At 37.7% G+C, this 19,466-nt stretch overlaps 1 protein-coding gene across 1 annotated transcript in view; it reads left to right on the forward strand.

Moving 5' to 3' along the window:
• TNKS (tankyrase) overlaps positions 1-19,466 on the forward strand; it is a 133,023-nt gene that overhangs the window by 92,427 nt on the left and 21,130 nt on the right. The window contains exons 7-15 of the mRNA XM_030449543.1: positions 1,891-1,957; positions 2,360-2,546; positions 3,951-4,072; positions 5,118-5,209; positions 5,294-5,372; positions 12,416-12,587; positions 16,326-16,405; positions 17,219-17,364; positions 18,368-18,533. Coding sequence (XP_030305403.1) covers positions 1,891-1,957; positions 2,360-2,546; positions 3,951-4,072; positions 5,118-5,209; positions 5,294-5,372; positions 12,416-12,587; positions 16,326-16,405; positions 17,219-17,364; positions 18,368-18,533 — 1,111 coding nt within the window. The remainder of the gene's footprint in view (positions 1-1,890; positions 1,958-2,359; positions 2,547-3,950; positions 4,073-5,117; positions 5,210-5,293; positions 5,373-12,415; positions 12,588-16,325; positions 16,406-17,218; positions 17,365-18,367; positions 18,534-19,466) is intronic.

Raw genomic sequence — 19,466 nt, forward strand, 5'->3', positions numbered from 1 at the left:
AGCAAACTGGAGGCACTTCCTATATCTTCATTTTCTGCTGAGTCCAGCCTAGCATTAAAAGAGATTTTCAGTTAAAATCTTTGCTTTTTTCATTTTTTTTTCTTCCCCAAACAAGTCCCAAGCATACTTAGACTCTCAAAGATTAACTAATTGTAGCAATTTTGTCAGTACATTCACCTTTAATGGCTTTGTTTTGATGAGAATTGTTGTGAAATGCATGATTATGTGTTGTGTAAATTAAAAACAAAGCCAGAGTAAAGCTTCATGTGATGATGATTCAGGTAGATCCAGCATTGCTAATGAAGTTGTAAGCATTCCACACCTTTCTGAAATTTCAGCACTGCAGCATCCATTCATTGTATTAACATAAGAACAATTGAAGCATCCTTAGAAATTGTCTGACAGCCCAATAAGCTCCTTCTGGTTCTTTGGCTGGATCACACATTTACAGTCAGTGTGGTGTTTTATTTTTCCTTGCTGTTTCATAGTTATACATAATTTATAAGCTAATAGGCTATAAATAAAGGCCATTTACTATTTATGGAGCTAAATTAGGGTACATTGATTTTATATACCTGTTAGATTCTCTTCAATGGGGTCACTTTGGAGAGTCTGGAGAAACTGACACATCTTCAAAATGGTCATCAGTTCTTGTTAAACCACAGAGGACCACAGAGAAAGAAGCAGCTCTTCTTCCCACTGGTCCTTTCTTTTCCTTACTGCTGTTATGCACAAAGTCACAGTGTGCTGGAGGAGACCAGGGCAAGGTATGCTGCAGAGCTGGCCAGGTGGATTGCTGCAGTGACTGCCTGCCAATGAGACCTTGAAGGTCTCAGTCCTGTTACATGGCCATCATTTTGGAAGATAGCAGATTTTTTGAGTTGTCTGTGGGCTGGATGCTCACTCTCTGTCTTGCACATACACCTATAAGTTGTAATTAAGAAAAGGAATGATGGAAAAAAACAGTGTGAAAATTTTCCCTCCCCTGTGACAAGTGCAATGCTGCTTCTCAGAGCATCTACCCTGTTATCTGGTACTTGCTGTTCCAGTGCTCTTGGAGTTCACTTTGCAGTTCCCTGTATTTTTGGTAAATTGTGAAGGGTTAGTTATTATTTTCAGTAAGTTCTGCATCCTGATTTATTGAGTTATAACTAGCCAGTCTTGCTTGGCTTGAATTATGATCATTTTGTCCTTTAGAATAATTGTCCCCTTGGCATCTCCCTTTCAGTGCAAGACTTTTATTACATCTTGTGCTTATGACTGTTATTTACTTTGCTAGTGTCGTTTTCAAGTATAACCTCCAGTAATATAGCTGTACAAAAATTGCAGGGACTGTACAAGAGAAGTATCTTGCACTGTTAAATAGGTTGTCCTGTAAAAAATGGAGTAAAATCAAGTCATTCCACCATCTGGAGCAGCAATTTCAGTCTTCTTTCTATGGATATTTGTACACATTCATAAAATACGTGGGAGATATATTATTATTATCTGGGGTGTTTTGCCTTTCACATAGCATTTTAAATAAACAGTTCATATTTAGTCAGAAACACTGACTTCTCTTGAGCAGATTGCATGTGGAATGGGACTTTTTCTTCCTCCTAATAGCTTTGAGAATTATCATTTCAAAGCCAATTAATGTTAATCTTAGTGGTAGATTGAACATCTGTGTCCTGTAAAGAAAAAAAAAGTAATTATTACTGGTCTTAAATAACATGTTCTTTGGGAAGGATAGATTTTTACATTAGTTTGTGAATCTTAAATTTTAAGTAATTGAATATTTAAATATTTTAGATTTAAGTTGATTTATGTTCATCTCTCAGTCGAGCAAAAATTGTTCCTCCTTTAAAAATGCTGCTTAATTAAGTTTGCCATTTGCCTTCTTCCATACAGTGGTCTCGTGCCTCTTCATAATGCATGTTCATATGGACACTATGAGGTTACAGAGTTGCTGCTTAAGGTAAGCAAGAGGATGGAAAGAAATTATGGTAGAGTTAGGTGTGTTAGGTGAGGTAAGTGTTCATACCAGAGCCAAAGAGAAAGGTTTTGTTGGTTTTTTTTGTAGTAGCAGGTTTCAAACAGCTTCTATGCCATTTCATGCAACTTCAGGTACTCCTAATTTTTTTCTGTGGCAAACCTTTTCTGTTGAAAAAAAATAGCTCATGTAGATACCACTTTTTTAATTTTTTTTTTTTTTTTGAGATTCAGCAGTGAGTTTGCACATAAGGGTGTTTTTAAATGAATATATCTGTGTTCATATATGAAAGAACGGAACCTGTTCTTGTAACGCAATGAACATTTTTAAACTTTCAGTTGTTGAAGATGATTTCTTACTCACATAAGGCTTTCTCTGCTGTGCTAGCACGGTGCCTGTGTGAATGCCATGGACCTCTGGCAGTTCACCCCCTTGCACGAGGCTGCTTCGAAGAACCGCGTGGAGGTTTGCTCGCTCCTGCTCAGCCACGGCGCCGACCCCACCTTAGTCAACTGCCATGGCAAGAGTGCTGTCGATATGGCTCCCACGCCTGAGCTGAGGGAGAGGCTGACCTGTAAGTGGTTTTGGGTTGGAAAGAGTTCTCAGAGGTTGTACAGGGTCCTTTCAAGCCAGTTTTCCTCACACTTCTCAAGCAGATGCAAAGCAACAGTAACCGCAGCTGCGCCTCTCACTTCGATGCATGCAGATTCCACCCTTGATGGTATTGTCTGGTTTTCTTAGGTTTAAAGTGTTTAAGGTACTGCTGAATAAGTGACCGTGGGTTTTTTAATGCTAAAAAGTCTAGTTAAGTCCCGTGGGAGTCTCCATATCAAGGCTCTGTATCACACTTAAAGAGTAGCTTTGAGGAGATAAGTAGCTTCAGTGTGTGAACTAGGAAATTCCGGCACCTTCTTCTGTGGCCTTTGCAATCCTTATGCATAAAAATATTATTTATGAAATAAATTTATGAAAATAAAATGTTTCAGCTCTAATTTGAATTTTTCTGGCTTTGTTTAACCTCTTTTGGGGATTTGTTATATTAAGATTTATTTGTACTTCTGCTCTGAGTAATGCTTGGTTTACTAAGAATTTTGAATTCTATTTGTAATGAAGAGTTAGAAGTTGTTAAATGTAATTTCGTTTGCAAATCCACTAATGCACCAGATGTTAAAACAAGAGTGGGGAAATGAAAGCCTCTCTTAACAATCTTGGCATTTCAGTCTTGCTCACGAAAGAAAAATACTGATATTTTTACTGAGATTGTTGAGCTTTTTTCTGTTTTTCAGGTTCACATGTCATTCTTGCTAACTGCCTTTCCTTTGTATATTTTAAGAGAAAAGCTTTTAGTCCTTCAAAAATTCAAAATATTTTAAAACTAAAATTAACTAGTTGCTGAACTGAACATGTGACACTTAAAATATTTCTCCATACTTGGTAAGGTACAACTGCTAGCAAAACTTGTTTTATCTTTGTAGCAGACTGCCTTCAAGTGCTTAGCCAGTTAGCTGTCCTTAAGATGAAGAGTCTCTCTCTATATATATAAAAAAAAATTATACTGTCATTAAAAATATCTATTCAGGCTTTGCCTGGAATTCTTTGTAGTTGTAAGCACAATAAGGCTTTTGAAAAGGAACTGTAAAGCTTTTTTCTGATGAGTGTGTAAGAACATTATGCTCACTGGAACACACACATAGGCAATTCAGTAGTCACTGAATTGTGCATTTAATATCAGGTGTGTGGAGGGTAAGAGGGAGAAAAACTACTAAGGATTTTCCTCAAGAAATCACTTCCCTTATTCTTTGAAATGTCTCTGTGTTTTCAATAAACCATGTTTCATGATCTGTGTCCAGGGTCAGTTACTACATGATGATGTACAGAAATACTGTTTCCTCTTAATTAAGTATTGCTGCCTTTCTCCATTAACCTTTATAAATGTGATCTGTTACTGAATATTAAATGCATCTTTTCCCTCTAACAGATGAATTCAAAGGACACTCTTTACTGCAAGCAGCCAGAGAGGCAGACCTGGCCAAAGTGAAAAAGACACTTGCTTTGGAAATCATTAATTTCAAGCAGCCACAGTCACATGAGACTGCACTGGTGAGATTATGCAGTCAATCCATTTATTTTATGATAAATGGGGTGGTAAATGATGAGTTTTATTTCTATGCTATGAAAATATATTTAACATCTTAGATTGAGGATTTGCCATCATACACTTTATATGAAAAAACTAAATCACTGTTAAAGAAAATACACTATATAATTTTTTATCACTCTTTTTCTTCTTCCTGGTAGGTTACAGAAACCCTCTAACCACTGCTCATCTGTTCGTTTTTCACTTCTCATCTTCTTTTTTCCCATCACCCTCTTCTTTTTGTTGTTCAATTGCTATGTTTTTTCTGGAGTTACATTCTGTTCCCTTCCTCAGTGCTTCCTTAATGTTTTAGGAGGGCTAGCTTGGAATTCAAATTTTCTCCATGGACTATGTAAAATTGTTGTGAAAATAGGTGCTAGGTCACAGCACAGGGTCATATAGGCTTGGGATAGTGCTGATGCTATTGATTAGCTATGGAAGCAGGGGTCTGTGAGACTTCCCTGGCAGTATCCTGCTCTTACTTTGTTGTTTGAAGATGCAGTGAAGATGTTGAAGTAATTATTAAAACCACCATAGTTATGATACTTTATTCCAATGCAACATTTTCTTCACAGAGGTAGGTCTCAGCTGCAGGCCTACAACTGCATAATTGGGGTTATAAACATTGTGATTGTGATCAGAACATTGTGTGTTGAGTAACAAGCATCCATATGCTGTGTTCTCTCCATGGAGGACATGGTGTCCTAGCCTGAACTGAGAAGCAAGTCAGAAGAAATATTTAAAGGCTGAACTCAAAGTAGGAAATTCAGGATAGTGTTATCCTTTTCTTCTTTTTTTGGAAGGGACAAATAGCTTTAAAATGGCCATTGGCCACTACTTTGTATTTTGTTCAGCCTGTTTTATATTTCAGCAGAAATGTAATGGGTTCTGTTTGTGAATTTTGTAGCCTGATGTTCAGCACAGTAATTAAGAAACAAATTCATGGATCTTAAAGCACTTTGTCATCTGCCGAGTTAAACTATAATTTATATTTACTTTTTTTTGCAGCACTGTGCAGTCGCCGCTGTGCATCCCAAAAGGAAGCAAGTTACAGAACTATTGCTCAGGAAAGGAGCAAATGTTAATGAGAAAAACAAAGAGTAGGTTTCTGAATTTTTTTACTTTTACAAAGAACTTGCATGCTAGGAATATAAAACTAATATCTTTCCTATTTTTTCCCCTAGTTTCATGACACCTTTGCATGTTGCAGCTGAAAAAGCTCATAATGATGTCATGGAAGTTCTGCATAAGCATGGAGCAAAGGTAAATATACTTAAATATATTTTATTTAAGGCAAAAGGCAAGAAGAAGGGTTATATTGGTTAAATACAGGTAAGCTTTTATCATGGATGTTGCTTTTTCTTCTGTATGCTTTGTGCTTCTCATGTTAACCTTGAAGTGTGTTTACCTTAAAGTACTACAGAAAGTTCAGGAATCCCCTTTGCAGCTTAGGTCTTCTCTCCAAATAACTGAATACAGGCTTTAGGAGTCTACCTTAGTTTTAATGAATCTTGCATTTCATTTGTAATAAATGTGGTCATCTAGGTGCCTCTTTTTGCTCTGTCTTGTTGGCTAGAAAACATCCAGTGTCTAAGTTGGTGACACTGAGTTTAGTAGTCTAATGCTGGGCATTCCTTAGCCCTTTCTTGCTTCTTATTCTCTTGGTCAGACTGTTTTGCCATGCCCTTTAGCCACTGGTAGGTGCTGACCAAAGGAATTCATGAAGTTTGCTTAGAAACACAGCAAGTTACTAGTTAAAGGCGGAGGAAAATATAATTTTATGTCGGATGTCTTTTAGGCATCTTTCAGAAGTGTTTCAGAATGATTTTTTTGAGATTCAGCAGCAAATTTGACATTCATGGTGATGTTATACTTAGCTACCTAATTTTCTTGGAAATTCTTCCCAATGGGTACTTTCTTTGCATTGTTTAAAACATAAATGATCTTCTGCTTTTAAGGAGACTGACATTACTCATTGAGCCTTCATCTTCATTCAAGTAGCTAGAAATCAATAAATATACACGTAATAACAACCTAATGTGTCACTCGTGATGTTCTAGGAAGTGTGAGCAATGAAATCATGTGCATAGTTAATAATAAGTCTTTTTATTTTGAAAGAATGAATTGTAATTTATAAATTATATGAGAGCTCACTGACAGATTTGAGGAGCTGATTCACTTCCACAGCACTTTAGTGGCATCATAAAATATCTTAAAAATACCATGACAGAGTTTATTGCATTCGAGAATCCTGGTGCTGTGGTGACATACCAAGGTTTTCCTGCAGAGCAATGCAGAGCCAGAGGTCTAGGTTATAGTCATTAAAACCATTAATTATATGTTTCCCAGACTCACTCTTAGTAGCATACCTATGCACTAAAAGTGAAAAAAAAAATCAGTTTTCCTACAGCAATAGATTCCTCATGGCTTTATGGGATCTCATTTAGCACATGCATTCACCACTGATGGCACCTGGGTAGGCAGTGAACTTAATGGAATTTCAAGCTTACTGATACCCAGGTACTACCTGCTTTGAAATACAAGGAGTTTCTGTATGATGAGGGTTTCTGGAAAGCCTGTAGGTGTTTAAATTAGTGCTCCCTTGTAAATCTAGCTCTGTGTAGCTAGGTTAGCAGCAAGCTCAGAGATGTCATCCTTGCTAGAATGGTCCAATGGTATTGTTTGCATCAGTAGCACATCCTGATGATAGTTTGTAATTCTTTGTATCCTGCAGCAGTTGTTTCTAAATAAGGGCCCATGAGTTACATGTGGAATGGGTGACAGTGGTGAGTGACCCACAGTTATCTACAGAGCCATGATGAGTGGTGTGCTGCTTTTTTCCTTTGACAGTGTGCAGATAGAGGTTACGTGGTGGTCCTTATAAGTCATTCCTCGTTCATCGTCTGGTATGTGCTTGCTGTGATACTCTGAGGATAGCCATTCACACTTATGATTTAGCAAAGCACTTAAGTTGAAGTTAAGAATATATTCCCATACTGCAGTGGATCAGTTCCCTCCTTATCACTGTCCAAAGTTCCTTAGCTGTAAAACAGTACATACTGCAATTATGGTTTTTCATCAGAGATGGGTCATCAAGGCTCATGATGCACTTTGAAGTTCCCAGTTGGGTTATGCTCTAGAGTATTAATTAGTTACCCAGGCATAATTAATCTCTGAAATGTTTGTCTTGTTTGTATGTTATCACTTGACCTCTTACTTATGCTTTGACTGTAAGCATTCAGTTTATCAGATGCTGGTATTTGTTTCTGATTTTTGGGACATGGCAGCTTTAATCCCTGAAGCATAAGAGATGTTTTTTCCCCCATTTGTTGTGTTTTTCTTCCTGCTTACCCTTTTTGTGTCTTGAATTTTAGTTAATTCATAAAATGTAGCCAGATGTACTGAGTTCTTTGATCTTGTCTAGTCACTTTTTTTAACGAGAGGGTTCTCTCAAGCTGGTGAAATTAGTCCCCCTGCAATAGCATCCTCACAGTGAATATCCATTTGTTCTTTCAACAGCATTCTCCTGCAATTTAAATCCTCTTTTCCATTTTGATGCTTCCTTTGCTGAGGTATTTGCAGTGAACAAGATGATTCTTAGCCTGTTTTGGTTGACTAAAAGGCTCAAATACTTAGTGTTCCCTCATAAGGGGACATTACCATTTCATAACCATCCTTATAACCCTTCTCATAAATTTTCCAGAGGAAATTTTGGAGCTTGGCCAATGAGAATAGAATTCATTTGTTTGCTGCCTTATATGATGGAACTTCCATATCTCTAATGTAAATTCTGGACTAAAGCATTATACTGACGCTGTGTTTGCCTTTTAATAGACATAACAAAATAGTACTCAGACCCTACCTGTAGTCTTGTAATACACAGAAAATTTCTTACAAATTTTTCGTATTCATGCCCCTCAGCATCCTCCTGCACCAAGATCATGAATGCAAATATTAAAACAAAAGTATCCCACAATTGGTCTCTGAACAGCCTTCCCCCTTTTAACGTTAAATATGTGATTCCATATCAAATGCTTACTGAAGTGTGAATATATTTTCTTTACGTTGCAATTATTCTCATAAAAGTAAAGGTACTCTGTAAGTCAGCCTTAAGCTGCCTTCTGGAAACCTCTACTGATTATAGAGAGTTTCAGTTTGAAAAAGTAACTGGGGCTTCAAAGAGAGTGGAACTTTATTCTTCTGAAATACAGTACCAAAGGGCAGGCAGCTGATCCACAAAAAAAAAATCCAGTCATCTATTTAGGAAACAAAGTCATGTTAAGTTTTGTACATGGAAAACCATTTATGATATTGGGGGTTTTTAGCAATAGAGAAGAAACTCCACTGTTTTCTTGAGGAGCACCTGTGATCTGAGTCAGATGTCAAAAATGAGATAACCTGTAATATGCATGTTTGGGAAATTCACTGAAGACACTGAAATACACTGCTTTAGGGAATTTGCTTGATACAAATAAGAGATGGTTAATGGTCTTGGAACTGGATTGATTTAGGCTTATTCTTATCACTGTGTAAGTTTGCTGTTTGAAGTACGTGTCACTATAATAAAAAGTGAAGGACTACTCAAATAACATGTACTTGACTTAGACTCGTTTTACAGAAATATTTCTAAGAACAGTAGTGTTGCCCACAAATTGCTTGTTATGGTTTGTCTTGCTGGCTCTTACTGAGGATATGGACCAGATATGTAATTTGAACTGTAAAGAAGTCTCAGGTGCACATCACTTGCACATCACCATGGTATGCCTAAGCAATGCCCATTCCATGGCCAGTGAAGATACCTGCACCAGCTTGTTACTTGAGTTTGCAGAAGGTGATTGTTAACTGTAAATCTAAAGCACACATGAGGAACTTTGGGATTTCTTATTGTTTTCAAGAACATTGATCATAAACATGTAGTTTTGAATGTCCAATTTTTACTTGTTTGGCTGAACTGCAGTGTGAAACAGCATTTCACACCACTGCTTTATTTGATGTTGGATATCCTCAAAGTACCTTGTGAAAACTAGAAACAGATGCTCTTTAAAGAATCCTCAAAATAAATTATTGTTTTATTAGGCCAATGTGTAATTAATGTGACAGTTGTATCTTTTGAGATGGTTAAAATTTGCTGTTTAAAAAGAAAATATGAAGATGGTGAGCTAATAAAAGAGTGGCTTGCCTCCTGTTTTGTTGTATTGCTAGATAGCTGGTACTTTATAACTATCTCCTCATCTGAATTTACAGATATGTGGATAACTTAATATGTTCAGAAAGACATTAGGCTTTCTAGTGTTGAAGAGAAAGACTAAAGTCTTTTCTAAACTGGAATGCAGAAATTGCAATGAGAAAATTGCAGTGCTTGGAAGCTGTTGCATTTTGTGCTGCTGTAGTGTCATGTAGTAGGGTATTTAGGACATTGATACCAACATAAAGTTGATGTGCTTGTGATGACTTGCAAAAATAGTTTCCTGAACAGATCCCAGCTGCTGGGCTGCCACAAGTGCCTGCCTGCCAAGGGAATATTGCTGGAGCTGTGTGTTGTGTGCTGCTCTGAGCCAGCAGCAGTGCAGGGAGGAAAAATCTCTCCAGTGTCTGACACGCGACCATTTTGATTTCTATTGCATAAATCCCTACTAGAGAAGAGGAAATGAAAGGGCTAAAAGGAAAGAACAGAAAAAATTCTGAAGTGAGAAATACTGTACAGGATGGTATCTTTTAGTGAAAATCCTTACTCAAATTCACTTTTCGTTTGATACCTGCATTCTGCTTTTATGCTGTGGTTTAAGCAGCAGAGTGGCTGTTTTCATGCTAAAAGGGGAAGGATCCAGAGCCAGTTGCTGTGGAATAAAAGCTGTCAAGTCTGTATTTCTAACTCTGCAGAAAACTCATCTGTAAAGTAATCCAGAGCAATTTCAGACTGCTTATAGAAGGTACCTGTTGAATATTTCCCATTTTTTTTATTACTGCAGCCAGAACAGTCTGCCTTCTCAGCACACAAATAAGACTGTACATCTTAGATATACATCTTACACTTTGTCAATTGAGTTTAAATGTCATCTTTGAATTTTAAATTATATACTGCTGGGCAGGCGTATGTCTTACCAGTTTGGGGTTTTATGAGAATTTGATCTCAGCTTGTATGTTGATTTGTGATGCTCAGATTGGTTTTTATTTGGAAATAAATCCTGTTGTCTTCAGCCTTGGTACATTCTTGGATTGGTTTTAGATAAGTGCTGCGTGTGTGGTGAGAGCAGGTCTGCCTCAAAGTGAACATATTCCCCATGAAATTACCCTGCAAAACCTAATTTTGCTAGTGAGGAAAAGAACAGCTTGATCTGGTGTGTGTATGCCTGTCAGCCACACCCCTCTTTGTCCCAGAAGGATGCTGGCTTTTCTTCAAGTGGCTGCCTTTCTTCTGGTACAGGAATTGATGACTGGCAAAGATAATTATTTGGAGGTGAAAGGAGACCTGCATAGGACATGTGAGATATTGGATCTGATGACTCTGCCAGTGTTCTTTTCAAATGAATATTAACATTTTTTCCAGGTACACAATATCGAGTTGTGGAGCATGAATACCTTGCTGCTGTTTCTCAGCAATTGGTTCAGCACAGGAATGTTTAACGCAGGAATTCAGTGTTACTGATGATGTTAATTATGTTCCTTGGATAATGGAGTGTTATCAGCTATGAACAGAATCCTCAAGTGTCATTTTATTCTGCTTTTACCATCACTAAACCTGTACAGCCCCAGACATCTGCTTTTCTCTGTGCCCTTATCAGTGGTGAAAGGTATCTGGTGTCCTGAAACAGATAAGGATCATCAACTGAACAAAATGATGGATTTGGGACATTCAGCATCTAATTAATATGTATGATAGCAGTAAGTTTTTATTTAAAACAAAACTTTTAGGGAAATCCCATTAAAGTGGCATCAGCTGAGCACAGTTTGAAGAAAGCAGAGCTGTTCTTGCTACATCTTCCTGAAAGAGAGGTTTGTCATGTGAGAAATTCCTGTAGAATTGTTCAGGGCTATAGAAGAATTTCAGGCAGCATCAAATCTATCTCAGGTTCAGTTATGTGGTAGTTCTTCCTTCTTTTCAGTGGCTTGATATTTTTTAATTGCTGAGTTTTGGGCTTTTGGGTTTTTTTGTTGGGTTGGTTTTTTTTTTAACCTGTTTGGCAGGAGATACTTTCTACATAATTACCCCTCTTATTAAATTTCATTTAGTTACAAAATATTTATCTTTCCTAAAATGTTTTCTCACTAGTTACACAGAGAAGTAGTAGGATTTGCAGGCTGCATTTTAGGTGAGAAATAACCAGCAAAACCTTTGTTCACTGCCACCATGAAGATTTTGAGAATGTAGAGAGGTGGTAACAGAGACTCTTTGGTATGCAGTTCACAGCCTGCAATCTGTAGGCTTGGAAACAGGTAACTGGGTGTTAGTTGATTGCAGAGAATATAGAGTAGTTCTGTATTTCATAAAGTGATAAAAAAAACTGTTGGACATTTGCATTTAGTTTTGCCATGGATTGTTGCTAGGTACAGTGTATCTTGAAAGGTTATTTTCCTAAGGGGTTTTGGTGGGTTTTTTTCCTGCCTTTTAAGTCTCTCCTATTCTCTTCCTTTCCCTGATAGGGAACCTATGGAGATGCTTTCAGTTATTTAGATACTCAGTTCTGTTTTGACATACAGACAAACTTTCCCATAGAATGTACTCTGTGAAAGTAATTCTCCATTTCACTTGTTTACAAATTATTCCAATTAGTATTTCTGTAAAAATACAAAAGGTGAGGAAGACAATGGTCTTTCTGCATCTTTTTTTTCCCTCATTCGTTCAAAGATTCGTAATTGCTGATGTTTTGCTTTAGTTGTTAGGAATGAATAATATTAATTGCCCTTCTGAGGGTGACAGATGGTCACTTCCTTGAAGCTGGAAGATTTTATTATTGTTTTGTTCATTATTTGCCTCTTTCTCATCTTCTCTGAGAGTTTTGCTTTTCTTACACAAGGCTGATCTCCATTGAATATGTCAAAAGCTTGGGCTTGGGGGTCCTGCATCGTCTGTTAGCCATGCAAACAAATAACCTGCATTGTTAAAAGACAGGAAAGCACCTACTGCAGATTATCTTTACATTGCAGTGTTCATCTGTTGTGTCATTTGTTTCTGCCTAATTGCAATGCAGAGGGATTGATAGATAAACTTGTCTGCCGGAAAATTCCTGTTAATGCTTTTCTTAAGGGCAGAGAAAGGTGCAGGCTTTTAATTATAACAATGTTTTGTATTGCTGCTGATTTTTCAGATGAATGCACTGGACACACTTGGTCAAACAGCACTGCACAGAGCTGCATTAGCGGGTCACTTGCAAACCTGCCGGCTCTTGCTGAATTACGGCTCTGATCCCTCCATCATCTCCTTGCAAGGCTTCACAGCAGCACAGATGGGAAATGAAGCAGTGCAACAGATTCTAAGTGGTGCGTAAAAATAAAGGATTGTCTGTTTGAACCTCAGCTTCTCCCTTTTCTTTGTATGTAGCTGTGGGTCTTACTTCTTTTTCAATGAGACTTCAAGAAGTTTTCTCATCCCCCCCTCCTGCATCAATGCGCACACATCTACAGCATGTGCTGCACCATGTGCTACACCATGCTTCTTAGACATAAACCACAACAAAACCAAAAAGCCCTGCTCAGTTTGGTGCTTGTGTGCAAATCAGGAAGCAAATAAGCATCTTAGCACATGTTGCTGCAGAGGGGGTTGAGGGAAGGGCAGATGGGTGGGGAGTTTTGGGGTATGTTTGTGACAGGTTCCAAGGTAACTAGAATGCTGCTGAACATGTGAGAAACCTTTTTCTTTTAATTTGGCATCCTGGTAGGTACTCCATACTTTAGCAGTTACAAACAGAGTGTAACTGGCAGAAAATTACTGATTGTTGCTAAACCATTTGAACCTTTGTTTCAAATCTCTTGCTTGTCCAGCAGAGAGAGATTTTCTTGTGAAAGTACTCTGAATACTGCTTAGATAGCATAGCATTTATATCTTATGTTAAAAAGGTAAATAAATGTTTGAAGAGAGTGCCACTATATTTCATCAAAGTGCTTGACAGTTTGCATCCTCTTACATCAGTTTGAATTTTTGCAAACAGGAAGAAGAATAATTGCATCAGTAGCTGCCACAGAGCAAGTAACTAATATTACATTGGGGTATGCATGTAGTCAAAGAAAAGGAGATACCAGATAGATGAGAAGACCAATAGTAGCTAGGAAATTAATTTGCTTCCTTCCATGTTCTCAACAATGTTGCCTTAAAACAGGCAAAATAAGAGGCATTTTACAACAGTGCAAGGAGGGACTGTTCTGTCTCCCCACTCCTGAGACAGAGCTGGTTACACAGGTAGCATTACCTATTGAAAGAATGCACATGATTGTATTTTTGTGTTTTGAGAGAAGAATATTAGCTGTGAATCAGAAGGAAGTCAATATCTCTCCTGCTGCTTAAGAGAATAAGAATTTAATTTACAAAAAAATAGTAAGATTACAAGTATGCTGGAAACACTAATTTGATTTTTTTATTAAAAATTCATTTTCACTGATCTACCTTTTCCAGGAAAACTAATTTCAGATGTCACACTGTGCTGCTTTTTATTTGAGAGGCAGCAGCCTTTCTGTTGCATCCATGAAGATATGGAAGGATTCAAAGTTGAAAAAACACATATAATGCAGGGTTGTTGACACTTTGTATTTCAAAGCTAGTACATGAATGCTGAAATTATTCACAAAACATTACTGCATGATCATTTTTGTAAGATTGGCTTAGAGAAATAGGGGGTTTTTATTACTTTGGAGTTGTTTTAATAGAGATTGCTCATGAGTTCACAGCTTAAAATATTTTCCACATAGTACTAGGTTTTTTTCCTCATACTTCACTGATAAGCCACTTCTCAACTGGGAGATAACTATGAAAACAACTTCCTGATGTCATAGTGGCCAGTGGATACAGCTGTACTCGAGCTGCTTGTCATTTTGGTTGCAGCTGGCAGAAGGATGGCCATAAGAACATCACCAAATGGGCTTGTTAACTTTTACAAAGAAAATGCTGCCAATTTTGCTTCTGTTGAAGAGTAAGACTTTGTTTTGTTTCTTTGCCCAGTGCAGCCTTCTGGTACTCAAGTTCTAATGTAGTGGAATTGAAATTTTTCTTCCTTGTAGTAATTATATTGTGTTTCTGATTGGTTTCTTATTTGACCCTGACCACAGTCAGGATCTTGCCTGTCTTGTGAAGACCAAGGGCAGGAGTCCAAAGAAAAAGTAAAGAATTGCTAGGGCACAGAGTTTGGCTCCATGATAGACAGGAATTAGCCTTATTTTAATCCCTGTCTCAGCACACTGAGGTGGTGCCGCTGTTGGGGAGAGTGAAGAGAGGTGAAGAACTTTAGATGAAGGGGTGAACTGAAATTATAAACTGCTCCAGTAACAGGAATTTGTTGCATGATACACTGCCTATAGTCAGCAACATCTGTGTCAACCCCCTGCTCCTCTCCTTCTCTTGCAGCATAGGTTTGAATCACTTAGAATCACAGAATCATTTTAGGGTTTTAAGGTCATTGAGTCTAACTACTCGCTAGTGGAATTGCTCCAGAGGATTGAAGTAAGCTTGAGGGAAGGAGTTGGCAGCTTTGGCTGTATTACAGGTGCCACTATTCCTCTTCCCTGAGCTTTTTCTGCATTTTCTTCAACTAAGAGCTTTCTTCACCTAACAGTTGAATTTGTAGATCTTGCTTCTCACTTCCTCCTCATCGTCCTGCAGTGAGTGTGGAGCCAAGGAGGTAGCCAGAGGCCACAAAACACTGATCAACAAGAGAAAATAGGGCTGCAGCAGAAAGTACTCAAAATGAACTGATAGCCTAGTTGATAGCTTTCTGTAAGGATGGCTACTTAAGACAATAAATAGTTTCCTACCCATTTTCCACTCCTGTATAAGAGTCACAGATTGCAAAGTCAGGAAGTGACTGGATTCTGCAGAGAACTGTGTTAGTCTTTAAGAAATGTCTTTTCAAAATGTCTCTGCAGTTCTCTCTCAGAACATAGTACCAGCTCTCTACATTTTAAAAAGTCTTTTAAGGATTTTTGATGGAGTTACATACCCACCTAGAAAGACTTTAGCCTGTTACAACACTCTGACTTTCATATGGCATTCTTATAAGAGGATTGCAACCCCAAGTTCACCTTGCCATGTTTGTTTCACATGAAGCAGTCATTTCTGTCACTGATCAGGTAACATGCTGCTAAAACTTGTATTTCATAAATCCTTGAGCCTGAGAGAAATGGATTCTGAAATAGAAAGCAGTTTCTATTAAAAATGAAGCGATCAAGATTGTCTTTTCATCTTCTTGAGCAACACTGAGCAGCCCTAGGGAAAGCTAATCTACTGCTCCTTTCCAGCCACTTCTTCCTCTTCCGTCAGGGCACACTTGCTTTCTCACAGCCATGTTTCTAATGAGGTTAAAAAGCTTTAAACCTGTCATTGTTTTATAGGCACTTAAAGAGGAAGAAAGCTATTTCTCTGAAAGGTCTCATTTTAATCCCTGTGTCACTCTTCTCTTTCTGTTTTTAACCACTCTGTGTTAACTCTCATTCTGGTTTTAACCACTCCCTCAGAAGGAACAGAATCACACAGTTGCTGTGAGGTGCAGAACACGATGAGAAAGTCACCATTTGGGCAGAGCCATCTTAGAAAACCCATCCTTTTGTGACTCCTTCATAGTATGAGACGTATCACAAGGGCAGAGTGCAAAGGCTGTAAATTCAGCTGCTGAACTGAGCACATTTAACCCTGACTGTTCACTTTTGCTACATGCAGTTTGCTGAAGATTTTGAGAAAGGTGCTTCTGATCCTCAGCAAAGTTCTGAATCTGTCCCAGAGAGCAGGTAGATACCTTAATTGCAGAAATGGTCATTTTGGCCCTATACAGGATTAGAAAATCATTGAAATATTCTTTTTGGCAGAATGATGAAAGCTCCAGAGTCTTAAGTCTGAGCGGCTCTTTATTCAGCCGTTTAGGCAATACGAACTTGAACGTCACAATTCCAGCTGCATTTTTACAAATTACAAAAGACTTTTTTTTTTTCCCCTCAGTTTGAAAAATATATTGAGCACAATTTGATAAAAAGTTAATGATCCATAGGAATCCTAAAACATCTTTTTCCCCCCCACAGAAAGTACACCTGTGCGTACATCTGATGTGGATTATCGGTTATTAGAAGCATCCAAAGCTGGAGACTTGGAAACTGTGAAGGTAAGCTTGAGCAATTCATATTAATTTTCCATTTTGAGTGGACTCAGATGCAATATTGCAGATGCAGCCATAATTTTTGAAATTCTCAGAATCATGGGTGAGTAGAAACAAGCTTCAGGTGCATGATTTAATCAGCAAGAAAACAGAAGTTTTAACAGGTAACAGGCTTCACATTTTAAGCCATCTTTAATCTGAAGGTCATGCCATGGAATCCCAGTGTCACAGGAAGGTCTGATCTTTTTTTTTTACTATTTGGTCTGAAGGCAAAATTGCCAGCAGGTGACTGTTCCATAGGCATTCTCACTTTGAACTTCAACATGATACATACCAGTATTCAAGCAGCAGCAGTTTCTTTGACTACCGTGTTCAATATCTCTAGATTTCTGTAGACAGCATAAGATGGAAATGGATATATGGAGAAATAATCTGGAGAAAGTTACATACCCTTGTTGAACCTGGTGCTTGAAGATTGAAAGGCTCATGCTCTCTAATACATTAGGAATGTATCTACATACTGCTTCTATCATTCAAGTCTTGTTTGTTATAGAAGTACTTCCAGCCATAAACTTAAAACATAAAACATAAAATAGCTGCTTGTTTGTTTCCACTGCCTAAGTGGAAGGAAATTGCCTGAAACCTAACTTCTAAAAATTTGTATATATGAAGGGATCAAATGTTGTCTAGGCCTGGTAGTTTGGGGTTTTTCTTTTCTGAGGGTTTATTTGATTGCCTGGTTTTAGGGGTGTTTTTTTCTGTTCAGTTTGTTTGTTTTAGTTTAGTATTGGATTTTGGCTTATGCTTTTGTCTTTGCAGCAACTTTGCAGCCCTCAGAATGTGAACTGTAGAGATCTGGAAGGCCGTCATTCAACGCCACTGCACTTTGCTGCAGGGTATAACCGCGTGTCAGTGGTGGAGTATCTCTTGCACCATGGGGCAGATGTGCATGCCAAAGATAAAGGGTACATTTCTTTCCATGACACAGTTCACTGTTTTCTGTTAGCGTGGGACTTCTACCCCTTTTTTTTCATTTTGCTTTGGATTTCAGTAACATGTTTTTCTCTTGAAAATTTTTCTCTTTTATTTCTTCTTTTTCTGCATTATTCTTGACATCACTGTAGAGAGACTTACACACCATTAAGGTATACTTAGCTTTTGGAAAAGTTGTCAAGTACATACCTGGCACAGTAATACGTGATCCTTTTCTTCCCCTTTTTGCCCATTTTGGAGACTTTCCTGTGCTTAAAAGCAGCCTTTAATTTACTACAAGTGATCTAAAATCAGTTTTGAATTGCATGGAGTAAAGTACTGGGGTTGTCTCGGGTCATTTTTCTAATTCTTACATTTAGCTTTTATTAGTTAGGTAGCTTTTTGGCTAATATTCAGTTAAATAATACAAACAATTTACAGGGGGTATTTTTTGCATTATTTTCTAAATAGTCATGCAAAGTGGTACAGTCACGTTTGATCTTTCCCTGTAGTGTATTTGTTCAAGTTGAGGGATAATTAATTTCCAATCCTAAAACATTTCCAACACTGAATTTTCAGGCTCTCCCTGAAACAAATGTTTGGGTATCTTTCTGTATCTGTCATGCCTCTGGTACTAAAAACTGTACTTCAGACCCTTTATCTAGTGTTATAACATTTCTGAAATTTACACTCAAATATGCATTCGTGATTCTTGCAATTCAGTATTTGGCTGAAATTAACAGCAGTGAAGTTGCTTCTTTGTGGAAGTAGTAACATTGTGCTTGCTTTGTATTTAAGTCTCCTGGATGAGGACTGAAATGAAAATGAAATTTTAACTGATGTTTTAATAGCAGGGAAATAGAGCCATGAAAATTGGAAAGACTGAAAGATACCAATAATGTTTGGCAGAAGTGGGAGTTTTGTCTGCTGAAACTTTGTATGATTGCATACTGGATTTAATTTTCTATAGCTATTAATTACTTTCTCTTTGACTAGTGGCTTGGTGCCCCTGCACAATGCCTGTTCTTATGGACACTACGAAGTGGCTGAGCTCTTAGTGAGGCACGGTGCTTCTGTCAACGTGGCAGACCTGTGGAAATTCACTCCTCTACATGAAGCAGCAGCAAAAGGAAAATACGAAATCTGCAAGTTGCTTTTAAAAGTATGTGATGTGTTTCCAGATGTGTCTTTAAATGTGTGTATGGTTATTTTTGCTGACGAGTAATTAATTAATGCAAAGTTAATTGCATTCAGTGAGTTCTTCGTGATGTCTTTAAATCTATTTCCATCTTAAAATTGTCACATGGTTCACATGTCACATCATTTCACTTAAAAAGAATCATCAGTACAGTTACTCTTTCCAAGTACATTTAGTAATGCTATTAGCCAGATAGCAAATAAGACTTTCAAACTGGAAGAAGCATCTGAATTTGTGTAAAAATACAAAAAAATCTACCTTATCTTATTCATCCTTTTCTGGAACAGTTACTGCATTTAATTAAACCTTTGTAAATACTTATGCAAGAGTATAATGCAGCATGATAGCTGAAGGTGGGCTGTAATGTCTGGCATGTGAGAAATTTAAAACTGTTATGTTAATGTGTAATTTATCAAGCTCTTAGAGGAAATGCATATTAATATGCTGTGGATTAAAGAGTCATTATAATTACTGGAAGAACTTGTAAAAAGCATGAGGTAATGCTAGCATGTTTCTAATGAGAAACATGAGTTTGAGAGACTTAACATAAGGTCATATCCTGCCGTGGGAGGGTAAAGAGAGTGCTAGAGTACAATTTCTTTCCAAATCTATTTCCTGTTTTAGCCTTGACTCCTTCACATCCCTCTGAAGCACAGCATTTCAAGTAGGAAAAAGTCAGAACATGAGTAGTCTTAGTGATGAGACTCCTCCCCATTCAATTCTCTTTTCATTTGCTGCTGCAAAGCCTTGCTATTTCCCTCCTGTCTCATTAAATATTTCATTTGATTACCCAGAGAGCATTCAGAAAGTGTAGCACATCAGTTTGAAACACATCTGCAGTAGAAACCAGGAGATACTCAGAGATGTCTGTGGAGCAGGCATAATGAAGGCTCTGGT

The sequence above is a fragment of the Calypte anna genome, chromosome 4A (genome assembly GCF_003957555.1).
Source record: "Calypte anna isolate BGI_N300 chromosome 4A, bCalAnn1_v1.p, whole genome shotgun sequence".
NCBI classification, from domain to species: Eukaryota; Metazoa; Chordata; class Aves; order Apodiformes; family Trochilidae; genus Calypte; species Calypte anna.